This window comes from Salvelinus sp. IW2-2015, linkage group LG7 (assembly GCF_002910315.2).
Source record: "Salvelinus sp. IW2-2015 linkage group LG7, ASM291031v2, whole genome shotgun sequence".
NCBI lineage: Eukaryota > Metazoa > Chordata > Actinopteri > Salmoniformes > Salmonidae > Salvelinus > Salvelinus sp. IW2-2015.
In genome coordinates this window covers 15225217-15250006 of record NC_036847.1, presented here as the reverse complement: position 1 = coordinate 15250006, position 24790 = coordinate 15225217, and the positions used below count along the sequence as shown (strand labels likewise).

At 42.1% G+C, this 24790-nt stretch overlaps 1 protein-coding gene across 5 annotated transcripts in view; it reads left to right on the top strand.

Moving 5' to 3' along the window:
* Positions 1-24790, top strand: part of LOC111966467 (GRIP1-associated protein 1) — a 62235-nt gene that overhangs the window by 18622 nt on the left and 18823 nt on the right. For 4 of the 5 annotated variants that reach the window (XM_070444466.1, XM_070444467.1, XM_023991114.2 and 1 more), the window contains 4 exons: positions 114-247; positions 1166-1282; positions 2938-3031; positions 17848-18032. In XM_070444466.1, coding sequence (XP_070300567.1) covers positions 114-247; positions 1166-1282; positions 2938-3031; positions 17848-18032 — 530 coding nt within the window. Of the gene's footprint in view, positions 1-113; positions 248-1165; positions 1283-2937; positions 3032-17847; positions 18033-19965; positions 22152-24790 lie in introns of those variants that run through there. The other variant, XM_070444468.1, reaches the window with a different exon arrangement.

Below are 24790 nucleotides of genomic sequence, written 5' to 3'. Positions count from 1 at the left end.
ATGTCAAGAAAATGCKAAAAGGTGTTTGACATTAGAACGACTTTTTTTCCCCACTTAGAATAATTACTTCTGATGTAATTCCTTAGCAAGACTGCTCGATTGTGTGTTTCCAGGCCTGGAGGAGCTGGTGTTGTCAGAGATCAGCTCTCCTAATCGTACGCAGCAGAGGGGAGATAGCAGCAGTGTCTCCTCCTTCAGCTATGGGGAGATCATGAAGGAGGGCGCCTCTGCACAGAGCACCAACAAGGTACACTACACCAGTCAGCACAGAGCACCAACAAGGTACACCACCAGTCAGCACAGAGCACCAACAAGGTACACTACACCAGTCAGCACAGAGCACCAACAAGGTACACTACACCAGTCAGCACAGAGCACCAACAAGGTACACTACACCAGTCAGCTACAGGACACCAAGAAACTGGCCAAAGCACATACAATGCTTGTTAAAGCAGTAGTATGTGGAGTGTTGAGAAGAAAGGTGTTGGAGAGTGGTGATAATCAGAATGTGAATGTTGAATATACATTTTGTAGTCAACAGAACAGCATAAGCCACATAGAAGAAAAAAGACATTATTTGATGTAAGGAACCACAAAGAGAACCAATGAGGTCGTCTGCATCAACACATCACCTTTTTACATTGTWCTCTTGGCAGTTACAAATGCAAACTGTACATTCTGAGGCAGAGATGAGTCTAAACTTTCACCAACCACAGTTATGACAGGCAGCTCAACAGGGAGTTCACATGCGTTTCACTTTTATGTGCTGCTGTTAATAGCCTATAAATAGCGTGGATACTATTATTATAACCCTTTGAATAAACACATGTCCTGAATGTTTTTCTTTGCAAGGGAGGTGGATTGTTGAGGAAAAGGAGTGGGAAAGACAGAACTCTCTGAAGAATACAATTTAGAATTCTCCAATTGTTTCCACTTAAAACATAATGTATTCCAGTTCTGTACTGAACAGACCTCCTGCCTAGGTTGTGTACAATGTACAGATAAGCCTGTACCATTAGAGCTGTCAAGCTCTGAGCCAGTGATGCAGAGATAATGAATTATATTACACAGAATGCACAAAATAGCTTTTCTCTGTCTGACTCTCTCTGAGTGAATGTTAAGTAGGGAACAGACGCTTAACAGTTGTCTGGTCCTGTGTTCTAAGTCCGCCAGCGGCAGCCCCCAGTCCCAGCGGCCTGCTGACCTGTCTGATGATGAGGTTGGGGAACTCTTCCTGAGGCTGGCTGAGGTGCAGCAAGAGAAATGGATGTTGGAGGAGAAGGTAGTCATGCTATTCATACTTACAATACAACTTTATTGTCTATGTTACTAGCGAACAATGGAAATGTGTCTTATGCTACGTTTTCAACTTGGCTATCATTTACTATAAACTGTGTAATATATTCTATACATGGGCGGCAGGTAGCCTAGCGGTTTAGAGCGTTATGCCTGTAACCGAAAGGTCGCTGGTTCGAAATCCTGAGCCGGCAAGATGGAAAAATCTGCCGTTCTGCACTTGAGAATTGCAGTTAACCCCCAACAACAACTGCTCCCCTGGCTTAATCGACATTGGGTTAAATGTGGAAGGCACATTTCGGTTGAATGCATTCAGTTGTGCAACTGACTAGGTTTTCCCTTTCCCACTCCCCTTCGTATTTATTTGCACAGTTAAGCTAAAATTTGTACATTTGTCTCTCTACTCCAGCATTTTGGATTTGAGAACACAGGTTTCATATGAGGCGACAGTATAGAATGTCACAATTTTTATTTTAGCTTATTTTCATACGTACAGTGGGGAGAACAAGTATTTGATACACTGCCGATTTTGCAGGTTTTCCTACTTACAAAGCATGTAGAGGTCTGTAATTTTTATCATAGGTACACTTCAACTGTGAGAGACGGAATCAAAAATCCAGGAAATCACATTGTATGATTTTAAGTAAATAATTAGCATTTTGTAATTAATTTGCATTTATCAAATACTTGTCCTCCCCACTGTATCTGTATTACCGTTTGGAAATGAAAGCACTTTATGTATRTACTCCCCACCATTCTTTTGTAAMTAGTTTTTTCCCCTCTAAGTATTTGGACAAAATCACTTAAAGTTTAGTATTTGGGGTGATATTCTTTCTCACTCATCATTATTCATGATTCATTCATGATTATCCATAATCATGGTAGCATCCACATTAATGTAGAAATGTTCAGAAATATCTTGTCAAAATATTTATGAAAAATTCTTCAAATGGTGGTATTAGATACAAAAACTGCTTTCATTTCTAAATGGTAAATCAGATATGTATGAAAAAACCCTGGAATAAAAGGTGACATTTCTATATTGTCGCTTCATAAGAAACATTTAATCAAATAAAAATGCTGCAGTGTTGAGCCAAATTCTCACATTTTTGTAAAAAAGGTGGGGAGTGTATGGTTGTACAACTAAATTACAGTTAGTAGTATGAATGGAAGATCAAACGAAACCAAACACAATTATAAAATWAAAAAAAATCAACCTGAACTGTCAATATTATTTGGGGAGAAACTGACATSAAAGATAGTTGTGAGATAATGTTAATGTTCTTCACTGCAATTTATGAGTCTGTGGCATTAATGAATCCTTTTTTTTTGACCACTAGAATAGATTTTATTTCCAATTAAATTGTGAAACCATCTTTTACTGGTGACTTTATAAAATTCACCAAAATATGGCTACACTGGACAGGGATCTGCTGCTATTACTTGTTTTCGTGCCTTGCTGTTCTTCCCCTATGATCTATTCACACCTGCTGCCTGCCTGCTCTGTGAGAAATGATTGATGTACATGCTAGTAGCTGTGACAGGTCCTTTGTGTTGACATTTGGTGCCCCTTTTCTCAGTAAACCAGCTGTGGGGCTATCTCTTTAGGTGTATCTAATGTGTGTGTCTAATATGCTGCAGGTTAAACACCTAGAGGTCAGCTGCTCCTCCATGGCTGATGACATCTGTAAGAAGAGTGCCATCATCGAGACCTATGTCATGGACAGCAGGATAGGTAACCATCTGTCTGTCTCCTTGCCTTGTTGAACTGGTTTTCCCCTCTTTTAGATACTTGTTTTTCACTGACAGGAATATGTATGCCTACATTATAGTTTGTCTATTGAACTGTTATGTACAGTGTAAAGCCATCTAAGATTTACTTGAAAATGGGATCATTTTGTCTGCTGAAATGTAGCCCACCTAGGGAGTTCAGAGTTCTTTCGCTCTTCACTCAATTTATTTTGAATCGTGAGTTTAAATCCTCCTAAGGATCGGACCCTTTTTTTCAATTTTCYCCTAAAATGACATACCCAAATCTAACTGCCTGTAGCTCAGYACCTGAAYCAAGGATATGCTTATTATTGGTACCATTTGAAAGGAAACACTTTGAAGTTTGTGGAAATGTGAAATGAATGTAGGAGAATATATCACATACAATCTGGTTAAAGATGATACAAAGAAAAAAACATGTTTTTGTACCATCTTTTGAAATGCAAGAGAAAGGCCATAATGTATTATTCCAGCCCAGGTGRGATTTAGATGTTGGCCACTAGATGGCAGCAGTGTGTGCAGTTTTAGACGGATCCAATGAACCATTGTATTTCTGTTCAAAATGTTGTATCAAGACTGCCCAAATGTACCTAATTGGTTTATTAATAACTTTTCATGTTCAAAATTATGTGCTCTCCTCAAACAATAGCATGGTGTTATTTCACTGTAATAGCTACTGTAAATTGGACAGTGCACTTAGCTTAAATTCTTGTTAATCTTTCTGCCAATATCAGATATGTCTATGTCCTGGGAAATGTTCTTGTACAGCCTCATGCTAATCGCATTAGCCTACGTTAGCTCAACCATCCTGAGAGGGCTCACAAATCCTGTAGAGGTTAAGGTTGACTGTTGAACCAAAACCAGAGAGCGCTCAAAGATGAGTTGACTCTATTATTCCAGTACATCTTGTTTCATGTCTTGAGTGTAAAACTATACTGAACAAAAATATAAACACAACATGTAAAGTGTTGGTCCCATGTTTCATAAGCTGAAATAACAGATCCCAGAAATGTTCCATATGCACGAAAAGCTTATTTCTCAAGTTCGGTGCACACATTTGTTTACTTCCCTATTAGTGAGCATATCTCCTTTTGCCAAGATAATCCATCCACCTGACAGATATGGCACATCAAGAAGCTGATTAAACAGCATGATCATTACACAGGTGCACCTTGTGCTGGGGACAATAAAAGGCCACTCTAAGATGTACAGTTTTGTCACATAACACAATGTAAAAGACATCTCAAATGTTATAACCCGGAAGCCAGCCGCACCAATGTGTAGGAGGAAACACTACATCTGGCGACTGTGTCAGCATGCACTGTGCCCGGTCCTCCACAGGAGTCGCTAGTGTGTGATGGGACATGGACATCCCTGCCGGCCAGGCCCTCCCCTATCCCGACGAAGCTGGGCCAATTGTGTGCCGCCCCATGGGTCTCCCGGTTGCGGCCGGCTGCGACAGAGCCTGGACTCGAACCCAGAATCTCTAGTGGCATAGCTAGCACTGCGAAGCAGTGCCTTAGACCACTGCGCCACTCGGGACGCCCCAGATGTCTCAAATTGAGGGAGCATGTAATTGCCATGCTGACTACAGAGATGTCCACCAGAGCTGTTGCCAGATAATTTAATGTTAATTTCCCTACCATAAGCCACCTCCAACGTCGTTTTTGAGAATTTGGCAGTACATCCAACCAGCCTCACAACCGCAGACCACGTGTAACCACGCCAGCCTGGGACCTCCAGGCTTGGGGTGCTGCTCAGGAGTATTTCTGTCTGTAATAAAGTCCTTTTGTGGGGAAAAACTAATTCTGATTGGCTGGGCCTGGCTTCCCAATGGCTGTGCCCCTGCCCAGTCTTGTGAAATCCATAGGTTAGGCCCTAATGAATGTATTTAAATTGACTGATTTTCTTATATGAATTGTAACACAGATTTTGCAGAGTTTAAAAAATATATTTTTGTTCAGTATAGAAACAGTATTTTACTGAAAAGAACCCATGCTAACAGCTTGCATAAATAGATACTGTCCCACTCTTTCACAGTAGGGAAGTTATTCAATTCTATTATTACATTTGAACCTGTTTCACTGTCTTGCTTTTTTATAATCCACTCGTAAATGTTTCACCGGTGCTATTTATAATAATTCTATTTTAAGTTTGCCGCTATTGGAGCGCTCAGATACACTTTGTTCAATCTAATAACTCTATGATCTGAGCTGTGGGCTCTGCTTAACATTTTATGAGTTTCTCTTTTAAAGATTGGGGTGTTTTAGGCTGGCTGTGTTTTTAAGATTCCTCTGCACCCTGTTCTGCTGCTCTCCTCAACCAGATTAGCACATAACGTCCCCTCCATATTATCCTGCTTCTATGATAATCCATGAGGCATGGTTTATAGTTTGGTGATAATTGGAACCCCATTACCATATGGAACTGGCAGAGTTTACAAAAAATGCTAGAATGAAATCTGATTACTTTTTAGGATTAGCACTGTGAGTAATGCATTTACGATAAGCATGCTAGCTGTGGTGTTTAGACACGAGTAAAGACAAAGTTTCACAAACTCAAATCAAAATAGCAGATTTTGCAGATCCAAAATGTCAACGATAGCGACATTTCACGTTAAACCGATGTAGACGGGCTATGAAATGTACCGTAAGCTTTGGAATGGAGACTGACCCAGTTTCAGTACCTGGACTTGTCTGTAGTGCCCAGACTTGTCTCTGTCTGACTGCCTTCCTCGTGAGCATGCAGGCACTCAAGCTCACTGATATCATCAGGCTTTCGGGATAGGGCTGCACTGTACTCAAAGGGCACCCTCAAGTGTATGCCTTTTAGGAAAGCACTATTCAAAAAAATATTTGGAAGTAGTTCACTCTTGAATAAAACGCTCGTTAACCCTCATATGGCCCTATCCCTCATATTGGCCCTATCCCATAGGCTACGTCAAAGTTAATGTTTTCATTAGCATTTTCTTTGTAGATGCAGTGCCCTTAGCTGTAACTACTACAATGATTGAATTAATAAGACTTTCATATAGGCCAAGGCATACAGAGTTTACAGATTTGGGCTGGAAGGGACAGCCTTTCTGAACCTAGGAATGTGTTTACGCCACACTGTTCTAAAACACTACAACGTTTAAAGATTATAACTTTGAACATTTAGCTCACATATTGAGATGCATTTTTTAATTTGTCTAATGCGTCCTTTCCGTGCCTCCTCTATAACCCAGTTAAAGGAATCTCAAAGAGAGCGCGAGAGAAATGGGGAATTGGTTGTTTTGGAACTGGTGCGTTGTCGGAATGCATGAGGCCAATGCATCTTTCATATTCCTAAAAAGTAAGCTAGACCACCGGCAACGGAGAGGGATGTTCTGTGACTTCAGCAATACTGCAGTAGTCTAGTGTTTCAAAACTCCATAAAAAGAAAGGCTCAATCACAGCAGATACAAGTTTCTCAAAGCAACTTGTCTTTCAATAGGGATTTTTTTTTTTTTTTGCCAAAGGAAAGACTGCAAAAAATAAAATTGAATGCCTTGAATATGAACAGGCTTAGATCATAGCAGATTTTTCATTGGAGATAATGCAATGAAGTAGAGTGTAAAAACATGCCAATCTATGTTTACTTCCATTAGGCCTACTATAGAAAGCACTACGGACCATGGAACTTCTGTCTCAGCGCTGAGTGGAGGTTTAATAAAGAAATAATCTTCCAAAGGACCTAATCTCTTTCCACAGTGCTTGGCACACGCTCCTTGACACTGGTTATGTACTAATAGCCGTACTTGGGTTCTAAATAGTAGGCTTTTTGGGTATGCGAAAATAACATCAAATCAAAATCTATTGGTCTCACACACATATTTCTCAGATGTTATTGCGGGTGTAGAGAAATGCTTCCTAGCTCCAACAGTGCAGTAGAATCTAACAATACACAAATCTAAAAGTAAAATCATGTAGTGTTATGGTATGACATTTCYAAAATGTAGTATGCTTTAAATGCCAGGATGTCATACTCCATTTTGTCTCTTCATCTAGTAAAATTTGCTGCACTTGAGGAAGATAATCGTCTTTCCAGACCCACGTGTGTTTGACAACACCTGATATTCAAAGAAGGGGATGGGCTGCACCAAAAATGAAAGTATGGCGGTATAAGGCATTGTCAGTATGAATGAGCCTAGTATGTTGATATTTGTGGCTTACTGCATTCATTTTTACTAAACAGTACATTCTAAATGGTATGTAGTACAATTATTACAGTATGTTTTAGGCTGTAGTAGACAAGAGATTTTTGGATGAGTGTTGCATGGTTTACTGAAACTTTGGTATTTTTACTTTCAGTATTTCTGTAAAATGTGTCATGTTATCTACTGATTTGAGGATCAAGTCTGTCACCACAGCTGATGTCCCCTTATAGCGCGCGCTTACCGTGACTGCTCCACTTTAGTCATTGTCAGCTCTATTCTGTCCTGAGGAACACTGCACTCACTGGGAGTCTGGCTGCATCACGTTAGCTCCCCACTCATACTGTCTCTATTCTGTTCTGAGGAACCACTGCACTCACTGGGAGTCTGGGCTGCATCACGTTAGCTCCCCACTCATACTGTCTCTATTCTGTTCTGAGGAACCACTGCACTCACTGGGAGTCTGGGCTGCATCACGTTAGCTCCCACTCATACTGTCTCTATTCTGTTCTGAGGACCACTGCACTCACTGGGAGTCTGGGCTGCATCACGTTAGCTCCCCACTCATACTGTCTCTTATTCTGTTCTGAGGAACCACTGCACTCACTGGGAGTCTGGGCTGCATCACGTTAGCTCCCCACTCATACTGTCTCTATTCTGTTCTGAGGAACCACTGCACTCACTGGGAGTCTGGGCTGCATCACGTTAGTCCCCACTCATACTGTCTCTATTCTGATCTGAGGAACCACTGCACTCACTGGAGTCTGGGCTGCATCACGTTAGCTCCCCACTCATACTGTCTCTATTCTGTTCTGAGGAACCACTGCACTCCACTGGGAGTCTGGGCTGCATCACGTTAGCTCCCCACTCATACTGTCTCTATTCTGTTCTGAGGAACCACTGCACTCACTGGGAGTCTGGGCTGCATCACGTTAGCTCCCCACTCATACTGTCTCTATTTGTCTGAGGAACCACTGCACTCACTGGGAGTCTGGGCTGCATCACGTTAGCTCCCCACTCATACTGTCTCTATTCTGTTCTGAGGAACCACTGCACTCACTGGGAGTCTGGGCTGCATCACGTTAGCTCCCCACTCATACTGTCTCTATTCTGTTCTGAGGAACCACTGCACTCACTGGGAGTCTGGGCTGCATCACGTTAGCTCCCCACTCATACTGTCTCTATTCGTTCTGAGGCCCACTGCACTCACTGGGAGTCTGGGCTGCATCACGTTAGCTCCCACTCATACTGTCTCATTCTGATCTGAGGAACCACTGCACTCACTGGGAGTCTGGGCTGCATCACGTTAGCTCCCCACTCATACTATCTCTATTCTGTTCTGAGGAACCACTGCACTCACTGGGAGTCTGGGCTGCATCACGTTAGCTCCCCATCATACTGTCTCTATTCTGTTCTGAGGAACCACTGCACTCACTGGGAGTCTGGGCTGCATCACGTTAGCTCTCCACTCATACTGTCTCTATTCTGTCCTGAGGAACCACTGCACTCACTGGGAGTCTGGGCTGCATCACGTTAGCTCTCCACTCATACTGTCTCTATTCTGTCCTGAGGAACCACTGCACTCACTGGGGTCTGGGCTGCATCACGTTAGCTCCCTCATACTGTCTCTATTCTGTTCTGAGGAACCACTGCACTCACTGGGAGTCTGGGCTGCCCATCACCACTTATGCTGCACAGAAGTTAACACACTTGAATAATGCAACACGGCATGTAGAAATGTTGAAACTGTTAATTACTGTTCGRYATGTCCATTACAGGATAGAACACTTGACAGTGCAAGAAGATACCGGTAGCATCCAACTTTGTAGGCTAACTTTCCTTGCTCGCTTACTGCTGAAGCTGATATCAGTTCACTACCCCTAGTACCTTGTTTGTGATATGCAAAYTATTGCTGATTTCAAAGCTGATTGTGACCAAAAACTTTTTATTCACTTAGTCGGGGTTCAGACCCAGGGCCCCGAGCTTAATGATGAGCTTGGAAGGTACCATGGTGTTGAAGGCTGAGCTATAGTCAATGAACAGCATTCTTACATGGGTATTCCTCTTGTCCAGATGGGATAGGCCAGTGTGCAGTGCGATGGCGATTGCATCGTCTGTGGATCTATTGGGGTGGTAAGCAAATTGAAGTGGGTCTAGGGTGTCAGGTAGAGGTGAAWWRGCAAGACTTCCGGGAACATTTTCGAAACAGACCAGYCCGGGGTTTGATTCAATTCGACGCGAGACAACCGTTAGACCCAATGTGTTTCTGTCCGTGAGCTTAGCTAGCCAATGTCGACATCACATCTCTTCCAAGTGTGCTCAGGATTTCTATTGGAGAAATCTTCATACTGCACCGTCTTTGCTGGAACTGTGTGTTAATGATGTCACGGGTCTTAGACAGCGCTTTTATCACGTAAGAGATTGCTTCTTCTATGCTAATCAGTACAATAAAATAAGTCTCAAATGGAAGGYAAACATATTTTTTTCTTCATCTGAAGCCCCATGAAATCAGCCAAAACGAGCTCAATAACTTGATGCATGCACACACTCTTATTGAATATACATTAATCTGTATTGTGCGTAGGCTACATATTGAGTTGCCCAGTTTATCATTAGAGATTTACCATTTCAAATAAATGATTACCATTTATGTTATGTAGTTAGTTTTTTTTTAGCCAATGTCAAATTGATTGTATAATTTGATTAATTAATGCATACATTCAAAAATGTAATGTAATTATATTGAACTCAATATCTGTCTGGACTAAGTGCCATTCTGTGAGAGGCTAATGCCGCCCCCCCCCAGGTTTAGTATCTTCATACTAAACCTGGTATCGAAGTAAAAATGATGGTATTGTGACAACACTATTTCGGACACACACACACACTGATGCCAGTTTACAGAGGGGTGGCGGTAGGATCCGTAGTACCTCCTGTGCCCTGTAACAACCTTGGTTTAGAACCACAAGATGATGGTAATTACTGTGTTTCACACAGTCATCCCCATTTAGAGGAAGTTGGTTAGACTTCTTATCCCCTGCTTATAAGAGAAGAGCTTTCCCTTCCACCACTGTCTGTGTGCTTTCCTCCTGTTTTAATTTCATGACTGACTGATTTAACATTTTAATGCCAGGCTAGATTCCATTACGGCCAGTTTCTTCTAATTGTAAATACTGTGCTATAAAAGCTGAAGGTCTCCAGTAAACAGCAGGGTGCAGAAAAAAGCATTTATTTTTCCGATATTTTTAAAGGGAAAATAGGTGTAAGATATGAGAGCTAGCACAACTTTTTTAGTTTTTTTGGGGGAGGGGGTTCTTGCTTACATATTGCTACTGGCTAGTTGCATGTTTTCATTTAGCTGGAGTGATGGCAGTATTTTAGTCTATTCAAATACTMCATTGTGTAAAATTTTACAAGGTTGCTAGTGAACATGACTTGATATATTTTGAGGCATTTTATGAGGGTGTTTTGTCACACTTATTAAAAGCACTTTGTAACGTTGCTAGATATTAACATTTTCACGTCTGTCAAAGGAGGGCACCTGAAAGCAGACACTCAACCTGATGTTTATGGCGAAGGTGCATAAAGATGGAGAAATTCAGATATGGCGTCTTCGTTTTAGCACTARCGACAGACTTTTTAAAAACTACGGCGCGAGACATGGTTCAATGGGCCAGTAAATCAGCACAATCGTTTTTTCTAATTGCCGTTGTCTTGGAGCTAGAACTGGGATAATCTATACTGTGCTAATGCCAGTACAAAACTGAGCGGAATGTACACTGAACAAAAATATAAACGCAACATGTAAAGTTTTCATGAGCCCGAAATAAAAGATCCCAGACATTTTCCATACACACAAAAAGCTTAATTCTTTCATGTTTTGTTCACAAATTTGTTTACATCCCTGTCAGTGAGCATATCTCCTTTTTGCCAAGATAATCCATCCACCTGACAGGTGTGACACGTCAAGAAGCTTATTAAACAGCATGATCATTACACAGGTACACCTTGTGCTGGGGACAAAAGGCCATTCTCTAAAATGTGCAGTTTTGCAACAGCACAATTCCACAGATGTCTCAAGTTTTCAGGTAGTGTGCAATTGGAATGCTGACTGCAGGAATGTCCTCCAGAGCTGTTGCCAGATCATTTTAATGTTAATTTCTCTACCATAAGCCATCGCCAATGTCATTTTAGAAAATTTAGCAGTACTTCCAACCGGCCTCACAACCACAAACCAAGTGTGGGCGAGCAGTTTACCGTTGTGAACTTTATAAACAGAATGTCCTATGGTTATGTTGTGGGCAGGCATAAGCTATGGACAACGAACAKAATTGTATTTTATCGATGTCAATTTGAATGCACAGAGATACTGTGACAAGATCCTGAGGCCCATTGTTGTGCCATTCATCCGCAGCCATCACCTCGTCTCAGCATGATAATGCACGTCCCCATGTTGCAAGGATCTGTACACAATTCCTGGAAYCTGAAAATGTCACAGTTCTTCCACGGGCTGCATACTCACCACACATGTCACCCATGTTTGGGATGCTCAGGATCGATGGGTTCCAGTTCCCGCCAATATCCAGCAATTTCGCATAGCCTTTGAAGAGGAGTGGGACAACATTCAACAGTCTGCTAAGGAGATGTGTTGTGCTGTGTAAGGCAAATGGTGGTCTCACCAGATGGTTTTTAAGGTATCTGTGACCAACCGATGCATATCTGTATTCCCAGTCATGTGAAATCCATAGATTAGGGCCTAATGAATTTATTTAAATTGACTGATTTCTTTATATGAACTGTAACTCAGTCAAATCTTTTAAATTGTTGCGTTTTATTTTTGTTCCGTATACCATACGGCGAACTTAGCAAACAAGGCATTTGTGTAAAGTACATGGGGGCCGCCATCTTTATGCACCTTCGCATCCCTATAATGATCATACAATGGCCATATCTACAGCCAGACATACTGTGTAATGTTAGTGTAGTTATTTCTTGGTTCAACAACAGAAGACCGGGTGGGACAGCAGTGGCAAATATCTTTGGTAAATAACCTTGCTCCCCCCCCATAACAGCATCTGAGAGATCCGCAGAGAAGGCTGTGTAGGCCGTGGGAAAATGAAGAAGAGCCTCCAGAAAGCAGGCAGTAGGGCCCTGGTGCTAGATGAGAGCTGACATTAGCAAGATTTAAATGATTCAGGGTGCAGACATGCCTGAGTGAACCCAGCACATATTCAATAATGCAGCAGCCGACTGAGACCTCAGCCCTGCTGGTGAGATGGGAGGCGCGCACAGTAATGTTACAGTGCCTGCTAGGCTGCCTACCTGGTCAACACAGTCTACTGCTGTCTGTCTACTCTGCTGCACCTTGCGTCATAACGTAGTCCCACCAGCAACTAAATGACACCACATCATGTTCTTGTAGCTAATGGTAATGTAAACACTTGTGCTGCTGTAAACTGGTGGTGTACACAGTGACAGTTCTTTGATTAATCATTTTTCAAATGGTTCTAACTTGCTTTCCTCAGCAGATTTTGTTCACTGAGATCTTCCACATCTTATGAAAGGGCTTGATGGATAATGATTCACAAACTCTCCACACGTTACCAGCATGTTGATGAACCATCTCTGAATCAGTTCATTGGGCTTCTGTGGAGGAGCACACTGGCACTCCGTTCTACTTCATTTCTCTATGTATCTCTATCTATCAGTTAGTGTAATGGTGGAAGTGTCTTGACGTGATGTGTAAGACTGCAGTCTGGTGATGGAGAGTGTAGTAGGGATTGTGGGAGTTGGTTAATCGAGCAGTCAGGTACAATGCCGCAGTCGTGTGTGGAGTGGGACAGGGGGTTTATTTGTAGATGAGCTTCCTCTCCTGGCTAAGTGCTCTTCCCTGCTGGAGAAGTCAGCTTYGGTAAGTTTCCTACTGCTGCAGTCTGTAACCCCTGCCTCTCGCCTAGTATTGTACACGGCTGCTCCCACTGTGACGTAGCCTCTAACCTTTTCATCCAACACTGTTTGTTCTGCATGGAGAACTCCAGGAACTTCACAACCTTCTAGAATGTTAGGATATGAGTCCGTTATAAAGCAGCATACAAGTTGACGTTTATAGGTTGTAATTAATAACAATAGGTTAAGACTTGGGAAATGTGTTGTCAAATTGCTTGATGGTTATTCTATTTTCTGAACCTGTTAATGGAAAACTTGTCTTGGGATTGCTCCGCACAAAGTCGTTTTATAATGATGAAGTTGTTTTTAAGTGTTTTAAGTGAGCATTGAAATTCTCTTGCAAACGAACGATTCATCACTGGGAATGACACCTGTAATGGACGAAGGGGTACATTACAAGAAATGACGCATACACTTTAAACAGGCAGGGCTACATTTCTATAGATCTAGCTTGTATTTTTCCTGTCAGTGTTTCCACTTAGCACACTGTGATCCTGTGGGAGTTGAGAGCAGGCAGGGCTGCAGTTAGTTGTAGTGACTCTGTGGCAGCAGGCAGGGCTGCAGTTGTAGTAGCTCTGTGGTGGCAGCCAGCCACGGCTCACTGTGTTGCTTCAGCAGTTCAGTAGCAGCAGGACCACTTAGACTAGTAATGTTACTGTTCAACCATGTTGGCATATCAGTGCACTTCTGCAGCACACTGCTCTTAGGGGAAGAAAGACCTGGAAGGTTTCCATGATTCAAGATGAGAAAAGCAATTGTCACCTATTAGGGAGACTGGTGTTTTTTTTTCAATGTCTGTAGAATTCTTCCCATACCAGGGCAAAGTAGAATAACTGTTTGACTACATTTTAGTCATTTAGCAGACGCTCTTAACCTGAGAACGACTTACAGGAGTAATTAGGGTTAAGTGCCTTGCTCAAGGACACAGACAGATTTTTCACCTAGTCAACTCCTTTCGGTTACTGGTTCAACCCTCTTAACTGCTAGGCTACCTGCCGCCCCTGACTAGAGGTATCATTGGTTAAAGGGAGTTGAGAATGTCTATCTTCCATCTGTGATCTCAGCCTGGCTTTCAGCATCAGCGAMCCGGTGTTGCAGATGTCAGTTTGGGTTATGTCATTCTGCTCTGAGTCAACGGAGTCTCCCCTCACTGCACTCAGCGCTAGTCCCAGAAGAAGAGATGCGTTTGGAGAWCAAGTACATCTAGGCTATATTCATGTGTAGCTTTAGAGGTTTGTTTATTTTTTATTTTATTTGTCAATTAAGTTAATTTCTTAGAAGAATCACATGAATATAAGGGTGACCTCTTTTTAAAGTCAGGACCGTAGTATTTCTGTACTGTATTATAGCAATGAAAGAAAGGCTGTCTAATTTGTGTTGTTTACTGTCTGTTTGCACGGGTGAGTGAAATGCCAAGCATAGCATGGAACAATAAAAGCAAGGCAAGCCCACAAGATCAGCTTAATCCTTAAGGGTTGGAACTAATGTTTCCGTTGACAATGTGTTGTCACTTACTCTGCCGAGCTTGCAGCTTTTTCTTGATAAGACCGCTGTTCCTTTATTAGCTACAGCACTAAAACACAATATTGATTTGTCACGGTAAACATTTTTTTAAAGACAAATTTCCGAAGTGTCCCGTATGAATTGGGCGCCCGTACAAAAGCCGCAGAGATTCAGAGAAAGTTGGTCTTAACTTCTGCTCAATATGGGCTTGATGTTTTTAGTGTCAGATTGTGAAAAGTGATCTTGATTGGCTGTGCCTGCCCGACAAAGTGTATACTGAGCGACAAATGGTGTCATTTACAACGTTGGCAGCCGAGGCAGTTCAGACGATCACTGCTCTCGTCCTGTGGAAAACCCTATTTAACAGGGCGACAGTTCAGCAGGGACCCACCTGACTAGTCATGGCCAGAGGAGCACTGTGCAACTTTCAAGAGGTGACCCTTGTGTCTACAAGGAGCTGACAATGTCACCAACTCCCCCAATAGAAAATATGTTCTCAATTAATCACACCATAGGCTTGTCCAGTTACAATATCACGCCAATGACTGCTGCCATGATCTTTAGGTAAAGCCAACTGCGTTTAGGGTGACAGTTGCTCAACTTTCATGTTTCATTACATAACTCAATTTCAGTCCTTTAACTTAAACTTCCAGAAGCTTTGGAAATGGCAACACTTTGTTTGAACCTGCAACACTTTAGAAATGGGTATGCCCTAGTTATAATAAACCTGAAAATGTTATACTTTAAGTCTTGAACTGCACTATGGGTACGCTAGAAAACGGAAACTCATTATCACACGTGAGGTTCAGTATTTTATCTCGACTGTCGTTGTTTGGCAACAAATGTATACCTGTCTTGTAGACCAACTGCAGCGTTGTTGTTTGAAATGCTATCAGACGTGAGGAACAGCTTCTCATCAGTCAGACAGATAACTGCTCCAAGGCCTCTAGTAAATTGTTGAGCGGTTTGATGATCCCTAACCAGGGATCTACAGCTGGCTGTACCCCACCCTGAACAGACTGACTACAATCCATATATAATGGAGCAGCTGACATAATGTTATCAAGGCAGGAGTGAGATTCTCAAGTGATTGATGTAGGCTAATGGATGGATGATACTGCTGCATTTAAAACATTAATCATGTACAACATTGTAACCAGTGTAATTGAGCTTGCAGACCACCCGAGAGGTGGGACAAGTACTGCATTGAGCAGAGAAGCGTAGCACTGCCACCACCTTTGTTTTAACCCGTATGGTCCGGCATCAGTCCTGGATGCACCAGAACTCAACACAGATCCAGTACAGATCCAGTACCTTGCCTAGTTAAATACAATTTTAAAAACTTAAAGTATTCAATCGCCTTGACTTTATCCACATTTGTTGTGTTACAGGCCAAATATTATTATTATAATCTTTTTTTTTTACATTGAGATTTTTGGGCACTGGCCCAGACACAATATACCCCATGTCAAAGTGGAATATTATAATTTTTTGGGACAAATAATACAAAATTAAAAGGTTAAAGTTTTCAACCCCTTTATGATGAGCCTAAATACGTTCAGGAGTAAAAATGTGCCTCCAGTTGCATGGACTCACTCTGTATGAAATAATATTGTTTAACATCATTTTCTTTAATGACTGCCTCATCTCTGTGCCCCACACATACAATTATCTGTAAGGCCCTTCAGTCGAGCAGTCCCTCACTGCAAACACAGATTTAACCACAAAGACCAAGGAGGTTTTCCAATGCCTTTCAAAGAAGAGCACCTATTGGTAGACAAAGCAGACATTGAATATCCTTTGAGTATGGTGAAGTTATTAATTACACTTTGGATGGTGTATCAATACACCCAGTCACTACAAAGATACAGGCTTCCTTCCTAGATCCGTTGCCGGAGAGGAAGGAAACCGCTCAGGGATTTAGTGACTTTAAAACTGTTTATTGGCTGTGATGGGGAGAACCGAGGATGGATCAACATTGTAGTTAGTCCACAATACTAACCTAGTTGACATGGTGAAAAGGAAGCCTGTACAGAATAMAAATATTCCAACACATGCATCCTGTTTGCAACAAGGCACTAAAGTAATACTGCAAAAAATGTGACAAAGTAATTAACACTGTTGTATTCAGGACAAAAATSTATGTTTGGAGCAAATCCAATACAACACATTACAGATTACCACCACCCATATTTTCAAGCATAGGGGTGGTTGCATCATGTTATGGGTATGCTTGTAATTGTTATAGACTTGGGAGTTTTTCAGGATAAAAAATAAATGGAATTGAGCTAAGCACAGGCAAAATCCTAGAGGAAAACCTAGTTCAGTCTGCTTTCCACCAGACACTGGGAGATTAATTCACCTTTCAGCAGGACAATCTAAAACACAAGGCCAAATCTACACTGGATTTGCTTACCAAGAAGACAATGAATGTTCCTGAGTGGCCAAGTTAGTTTGGACTTAAATCGGCTTAAATCTATGGCAAGACTTAAATGGTTGTCTAGCAATGATTAACACCAATTTGACAGAGCATGAATAGTTAAAAGAATAATTGGGAAATATTGTACAATCCAGATGTGCAAAGCTCTGACTTGCCCAGAAATACTCACAGCTGTAATCGCTGCCAAAGGTGATTCTAACATGCATTGACTGAGGGAAATTAATACTTACGTAAATTAGATATTTCTGTATTTCATTTTCAATAGAAAAAATATATAAAAAATCATGTTTTCACTTTGTCATTATGGGATATTGTGTGTCGATGGGTGAGAAATAAACATATATTTAATCGGTTTTGAATTCAGGCTGTAACACAACAAAATGTGGAATAAGTCAAGGGGTATGAATACTTTTTATGAAGGCACTGTACAGCAAACAATTCTATTTTTACAAGAGACATACAATTTCATAAGATAATGTGGATTAGAGAGAAGTCCTGCTCAATTCCTGAAACCCATTGAACATTCATACAACAATGATTCACATTGAAAGAATTGCATGCGTCTTGTTACAAATAACAATGTTCATTAGATATAATTCATGGGCCAGTTATAACTAGGGCCCTAGGTTTTTCCCTGGGTTTGTCAAACACTCTAGTTCAATGAAGCATGCCGGAGATTGGTATCCTTTAATTGATTTGTTCCCTCTCTCCCCTGCAGCACATGGTGCACATGGTGCAGTGGCGGTGGCCAATCACGGGGGCCAGGTGGGGGGCCATGGACATGGTCTGGGCTCTGTGCTCCGGGACCTGGTGAAGCCTGGGGACGAGAACCTGCGGGAGATGAACAAGAAGCTGCAGAACATGTTGGAGGAACAGCTGACAAAGAACATGCATCTACAGAAGGTAGGCGGGGGTTGGGAAACCGTTGCTGTTGAGGGTGGTGGTCATGCTAGTGAATTAAATGGTTTGTGTTCCGTAAACACATTGGATGTGTTTTAAGTGGTTCAGAACCTGTGGACATCCCTGGGGCCTGTAGTTAAAGTGTGGGGATCCATACCAATGACCACTGACTGGGTGATGTGTGTGTAGTCAGTGTGACTGTGTGTGTGTAGGTGGCATGCCTGCCTGTGTGCTGCTGTCGTCCAGCTCTGAGACTAGCGCACCGTGGGGGGAGTATTCATCACAGGCCAAGGCGTGGGCGCTCCTTAATGTTCAAATGGTTTTCTATGCAGAAATAGAAATGGGTCTCCTCCAAGCAAAGCATGGTGGCGCAGTCTCATGTGTTTGATGGGATTACAGTGTGGTGTTTCTATCTTCATGCAGATTTTTACCTCAGAACACGAACCTATCAAATGTCTCCTGGCCTTTTGACGAACTATGGTGAAGTAATGGGTGGGAGGGCTCTTTCCACTGTCCATACTGAGTGGTAACTGACCCTGCTCTGTTTAGTGTTGCATCAGTGATACTGTGAGATGTCTGTGTTTTAATATTTTGTGTGTGTGTGTGTAAGCTGGTTAGCTACAGTGAGGGGGTGTAGTGCTGTAGTCGGTCTTGGAGACAGTCTGGATCCTTGGCTGTGTGGTGTGTAGGAGTGCTGCGTGCCCATGGGGAGTTGTAGGTTACACAAACACCCGGCTTAAACCTTGGCTTGGAAGACACCCGAGAAATCTAGGATGGGACTTGCAGGCACTCTGGCTCTGCGTAAAAATAAAGTTAGGCTGAAATTCTGTTGTTGTCCTCTTCGATATCCAAAATGAAGAAATATACACCTTTTTTATTTATAGACAGCCGATGATCCTCTTTGACGTTGTCATCGTAAAATATAATAATTTATGCATGATACATTTTCTGAGAACTTCATGCATTGGTTTTATGCAGATAGGAGCTCAATTACAGTGCCCAAAAATATGCCAAGGGATAGACTGTATTAAAAATTACCCATCCAAGAATGAGACATGGAGAATTGTCATTCAGTCACAAAGCCTTTACATGGCAGCTGGAAGAAGCGGCTGCAGGCTCTTACATGAGCATCCCAACGCTGGTGGCAAGTTGTACCATGCTTGTTAACAGCAACGTAACGGTTTGCTTTTATCCAAATTTAAATGAGAAAAATCTTGATCTGATTAAACACTTGAGAGGGTGCTCAAGGGGAGAGCAACCATGTGTAGCTGCACCCATCCCTCTCCTCCTCCTCTGCTAATGCCTCTCCACCCACCCCCTTCCCTCCCTCCTGCTACCAAGCAGCCCTTCAGGCATGGGCTCCTAATCATGCACTAGAACATGATGAAGCAGTGTCACAGCCCACCAGAGCAGAATGACAGGGCGCTGTAGCGAAAGTGCAAGACGGTAGTGTTCGCTACTGGTGAACCTGCAGATGGGCAGGCAGGCTCCTGGTTGCCCCCATCTTCTCTCTGGATTCCAGGGGCAGCGGCGGGCAGCGAGCTCATGAATATTTAGTGCCTGTTGGGGCCGCCAGCCCAGAAACAAACAGGCCTGTTAATATTTCATGGCTCTTGCTTTAGTGAGCACACAGAGGATAGAACGTTGGCTTTTTATGGGAGGAGATTGCAGCTGAACCCGAGTCCGTCTGTCTAATGGCTCCCCCGCACCCTCCACGCCAAAATTGTCACTGTTACAGTTCTTTCCCAACACCTTGAATCAACTCTCTGAAGTTCAGTAGTACGTAGCTGAAGTATATCAGAATGGAAGAGGATGCATGATGAAAGAGATGTCTTGCAGTTAGATATGAAGCTGCCAGAAATTAGCAGAGGTTGTTGTTGTTTGTACCCAGCTTTGTGGTATTAAAATAGCAATTTATGTTTTTGTCTTTTTTTAGGATCTTGAAGTTCTGTCTCAGGAGATTGTCCGTTTAAGTAAAGACTCAAGTTATGGAGCTGGCTCAGCCATGGGCTAAAAGACTGGACCCAGTCCCGCCGACCAGCACTTCACTCTCTCATCACCTGTTTCTGTGGCTAATAAGAGAACACTACACATTCATCCATGCTGACTGACTGAACCTCTGGCCGGGAACGCAGAGAAATGGAGAGAGGGGAAGGGGGGGCTAGTTATTTTGCTACTGCTTTACAACTGAATGTACTTATTGTAACACGTCTTGGTTCTTTCTGTAACTCTTGAGAAAAATAGCGTATTGGGGCCTGACTTCTATGACAGGCTGCTCTGTCTCCTCTCTCTGCCGCCCACCCCCCCACCCCACACACACACTCTGGTGTGCTCTGAAGAATGCAACGCTGGCAGGAACCAGGATGCCAGGAAATCTCTAGGACAGTGCATTACTGGTTCTCATCTTCAAGAGATTGTTTAATGTTGTGAATAACAAGAGACATTCTGCTTACTCATACAGAGAGGCTTAAGCTGTTGTGTTTTGCCTGTACTCGTATTAATTTCGCTAAACTTCAAACTCTGCAACTCTTGTTTTTTTTGTTGTTGTATGAATCCTGTATATATGAATATGAAAAATCAACTAGTAATTTATCGGTCTCGGAGTTAGAAGTATTGCATATGAAGCAAAATTCTTGTCAAAGATTTACATCCGGCATAGATTATAGATGCTGTGTCCAGTTGAATATATCTGGGAAAATAGCAAGTATCCTAAAGCCAGTAGTACAGTAATTAGACAAGAACCTCAATAGATTGCATAACCTATCATCTGACTAGCTTTGCGGACTGGACCAAACCACTGGTGTCTCGACTCACTGGGTTAGATCTCTGCTCTTTTAGTTTGCACCCAGCACCAGGGCTGTGACTGCAGCAGAGGCACGGATGAGGCCTTGGCTGCTGAGCACCTGCTGTCAACTTGAAAAGGCTGTCCAGGAACTGGCTAGATGCCTGCTTTCAAATGTCACTTTGGCTGCTTTCGCTATCCCCAATTACCCCCCCCACCCCACCCCCCGGTTAGATTTGTGGATGTAATTCCGGCTTAACTCCACTTTGATATGTTGTTAAGATATTAGATTATAGATGCACTAAGAAACAGAGGATTCTCTTAGAGAGGATTCATTTGTTTGAGAACTAATCTCCCCCTGGCTAAGGTCTAACAGCAGTGTTGGTAGTCTGAGTGAAACTATTCCATTCACTCTGGCCAAGCTCATCAGAATGGTCTCTGAGTTTCACATGGACTGGAAACTCATCCCAAATAATTATCTGGCGTCGTTACCCAGCCATTACCGTTTTTATAAGAAGAACTGGCCCAGTGTACTGGAGTGACAGTCCAGATGAGGGAAGCTTGGATCATGTAAAGTTGTGCTCTTAGTTTGCCTTTGACTAATTTAGCAAATGTATTATTTTAAATGATTTCTCAACGTGACTGATCAACAGTAGCTTGGCAGATTTAAATGTGTGATCGTTTAAGTGAACGTGTGTACTGGTGTTAGCCTTTCACACTTTGAGACACGTTTCCCTTATTTGAGGATGTTTTTACTTCAGACCTCAGTGAGAACTTTAGGAACAAACGGATTGGTTCATTGGAAGCCCCCCCCTTATCTCCTGTCTACATATCTGCATGTCACTAGTTAATGTCATTTCACATTACTTTTATCTTTAACATTTTAAAATTATCATTTTTTTATAGCAGTAATCTGTGTAATGCTAAGTTTATACAGTAATGTACTCCTACCATAGGCATGTTTGGCGGATGTGTTCCGGAACTTTCTTTGGAGACAAAATGGACTTTGATTCAGATGAGTATATTGGGTATAATAAGTGATACTGTAGATAAGTACACTCTGCACTTTTTCCAATACATTAAAGATTGTGTGCTTTATTTAAATAATCCTGTCCCCTTTTACTTAAATGTTTGAATAGCCAAACTCGACTGCAGCAAAGTCCTCATAACTACTAACAGATATGATCATTCAGGGTTTTATTAAAAGGTCAAATATACAACCCAGCACTCGACTGCTTCCCCAGTGGACTATTCCTTTCCTTCAGATGGATGTATTTGTCAACTGTTTATCCAGCTAAATGATATTCATGCAGTGTCAATAAAAATGGCTGTAAAATGTATTCCATGTCTAATCTCTTTGGTGATTTGTCATTTTGGAAAGTACGAGCAACTTGTTTTCCTAACTTGTAGAGAATAGAAGGTGGATCTGAAGTTATGTTTGCGCTCATGTTTCTGCAGTTGTCAGTGTCTCCCTTAACGTATAGCTCAACACCTCTGTTCTAACACCTGCTGAGTTCATATTGTGTATAGACTAATATGCTGAAACAAGGACATGTGAGACAAACCACTTTATTGGGTTCTTTATAGTTGTTGATGACCGGTCGCTGCACCAATCCAAATGTTCTCTCTCCTATGCCTGCAGTTAGAAAACAGCAACTATTATTTGTGTATTCTTTGAGCATTGATAATTCTGTCATTGTTTAGAGCGGTGATTCTCAACCTTTTTTGTTTTCTGTACCACCAAGTGCTTTTTGCTCTGTCCGGAGTACCCTACTTGTGCATTTTACCAGTAAGCCCTATGGTCTCCTGAGTCATCTCAAATACCCCCTGTGGATTGGCTAAGTACCCCCAGGGGTAGTAGCAACTCCGGTGGAGAACCACTGCTTTAGGCTGTTTACACAGCCACTCTAAGAACCCAATTCAGATTTTATTCTGACTGTCCATACTCATATCCCGTTCATTCCTAGTCAAAAAACCTGCCAACTTTAGCATGCCGACAACATTTTACCACCTTTTTCTTTGTACAGTGCCTTCGGAAAGTATTTAGACGCCTTGACTTTTTCCACATTTTGTTAGGTTACAGCCTTATTCTAAAATGTATTAAATCGTTTTTTCCCCTTCATCAATCTACACACAATACTCCATAATGACATGACTCCATTTATGTCTGCAAATGTATATATAAAAATGAAATATGACATTTACATACGTATTCAGACCCTTTAACCAGTACTTTGTTGAAGCACCTTTGGCAGTGATTACAGTCTCGAGTCTTGGGTTTGACACTACAAGCTTGGCACACCTGTATTTGGGGAGTTTCTCCCATTCTTATCTGCATATTCTCTCAAGCTCTGTTAGGTTGGATGGGGAGCGTAGCTGCACAGCTATTTTCAGGTCTCTCCAGAAATGTCAATCGGGTTCAAGTCCGGTCTCTGGCTGGATCACTCAAGGACATTAAAAGACCTGTCCCGAAGCCACTCCTGCGTTGTCTTAAGGTCGTGTCTTGTTGGAAGGTGAACCTTTGCCCCAGTCTGCGGTCCTGAGCGCTCTGAAGCAGGTTTTCATTAAGGATCTCGCTCTACTTTGCTCTGTTAGTCTTTTCCTAGATACTTACTAGTCTCCCAGTCTCTGCCACTGAAAAACATCACCACAGCATGATTCTACCCACCATGCTTCAATGTAGGGATGGTGCCAGGTTTCCTCCAGACGTGACGCTTGGCATTCAGGCCAAAGAATTCAATCTTGGTTTCATCAGACCAGAGAATCTTTTGGTGCCTTTTGACAAACACCAAGTGGGTTATCATGTGCCTTTTTACTGAGGAGTGGCTTCTGTCTGGCCACTACCATAAAGTCCTGATTTGGTGGAGTGCTGCAGAAGAACTCTGGAGCTCTGTCAGAGTGACTATCGAGTTCTTGGTCACCTCTCTGACCAAGGCCCTTCTCCCCCGATTGCTCAGTTTGGCTGGGCGCCCAGCTCTAGGAAGAGTCTTGGTGGTTCCCAACTTCTGTCATTTAAGAATGATGGAGGCCACTGTACTTGGAACTTCAATGCTGCAGACATTTTTTTAGTACCCTTCCCCAGATCTGTGCCTCAACATGATGCTGTGGACAATTGCAGACAATGCCAATTCCTTCAACTTCATGGCTTGGTTTTTGCTCTGACATGCACTGTCAACTGTTGTATCTTATATAGAGAGGCGTGTGTCTTTCCAAATCATGTCCAATCAATTGAATTTACCACAGTTGGACTCCAATCAAGTTGTAGAAACATCTCAAGGATGATCAATGGAAACAGGATGTACCTGAGCTCAATTTTGAGTCTCATAGTAAAGGGTCTGAATACTTATATAAATAAGGTATTTCTGTTTTCTATTCTTAATAAATTGTCAAATTCTAAACCTGTTTTTGCTTTATCATTATGGGGTATTGTGTGTAGATTGAGGAATCAAATTAGTTGTAATCAATTTTAGAATAAAGCTGTAACAAAATGTGGAAAAAGTAAAGTGGTCTGAATACTTTCCAAATGCACTGTAACAGAAAACGTATTGCCGGTTAACAAAGTCTGTACTTTTATTTCCGCCTACCAAGTTAGTCATGATTGTGGTATTATATTTAAAAGTCCCGCCAACGCCTCAGTATAAATCATTGCCTTTCATCTTACTGGCTTTGGCACGCATTAAATCATGAATGTTCGATTGTTGTCTGACATCAAACTTGTCCTTGTCAATCGCAAAGCTTCACAGAAATGCTTTTAATGCATCTCTCTATTTTAAATGTACTGTATGTAGTTCTTTCCTTCAGCTGTTCTTGTCTGTTGTCTCAGAAATGCTTTGTCATTTAGCCTGGTGGAACGCACACGGTGCATGCCATTTGATTTATTTATTTGACAACAAATGATGGGTTAATATGAATTAGCTTCTTCAGCTACACATCGCCTCTATTTTCCAGGTGAGCCCATGTGCCGTTACGCAAGCCGCTC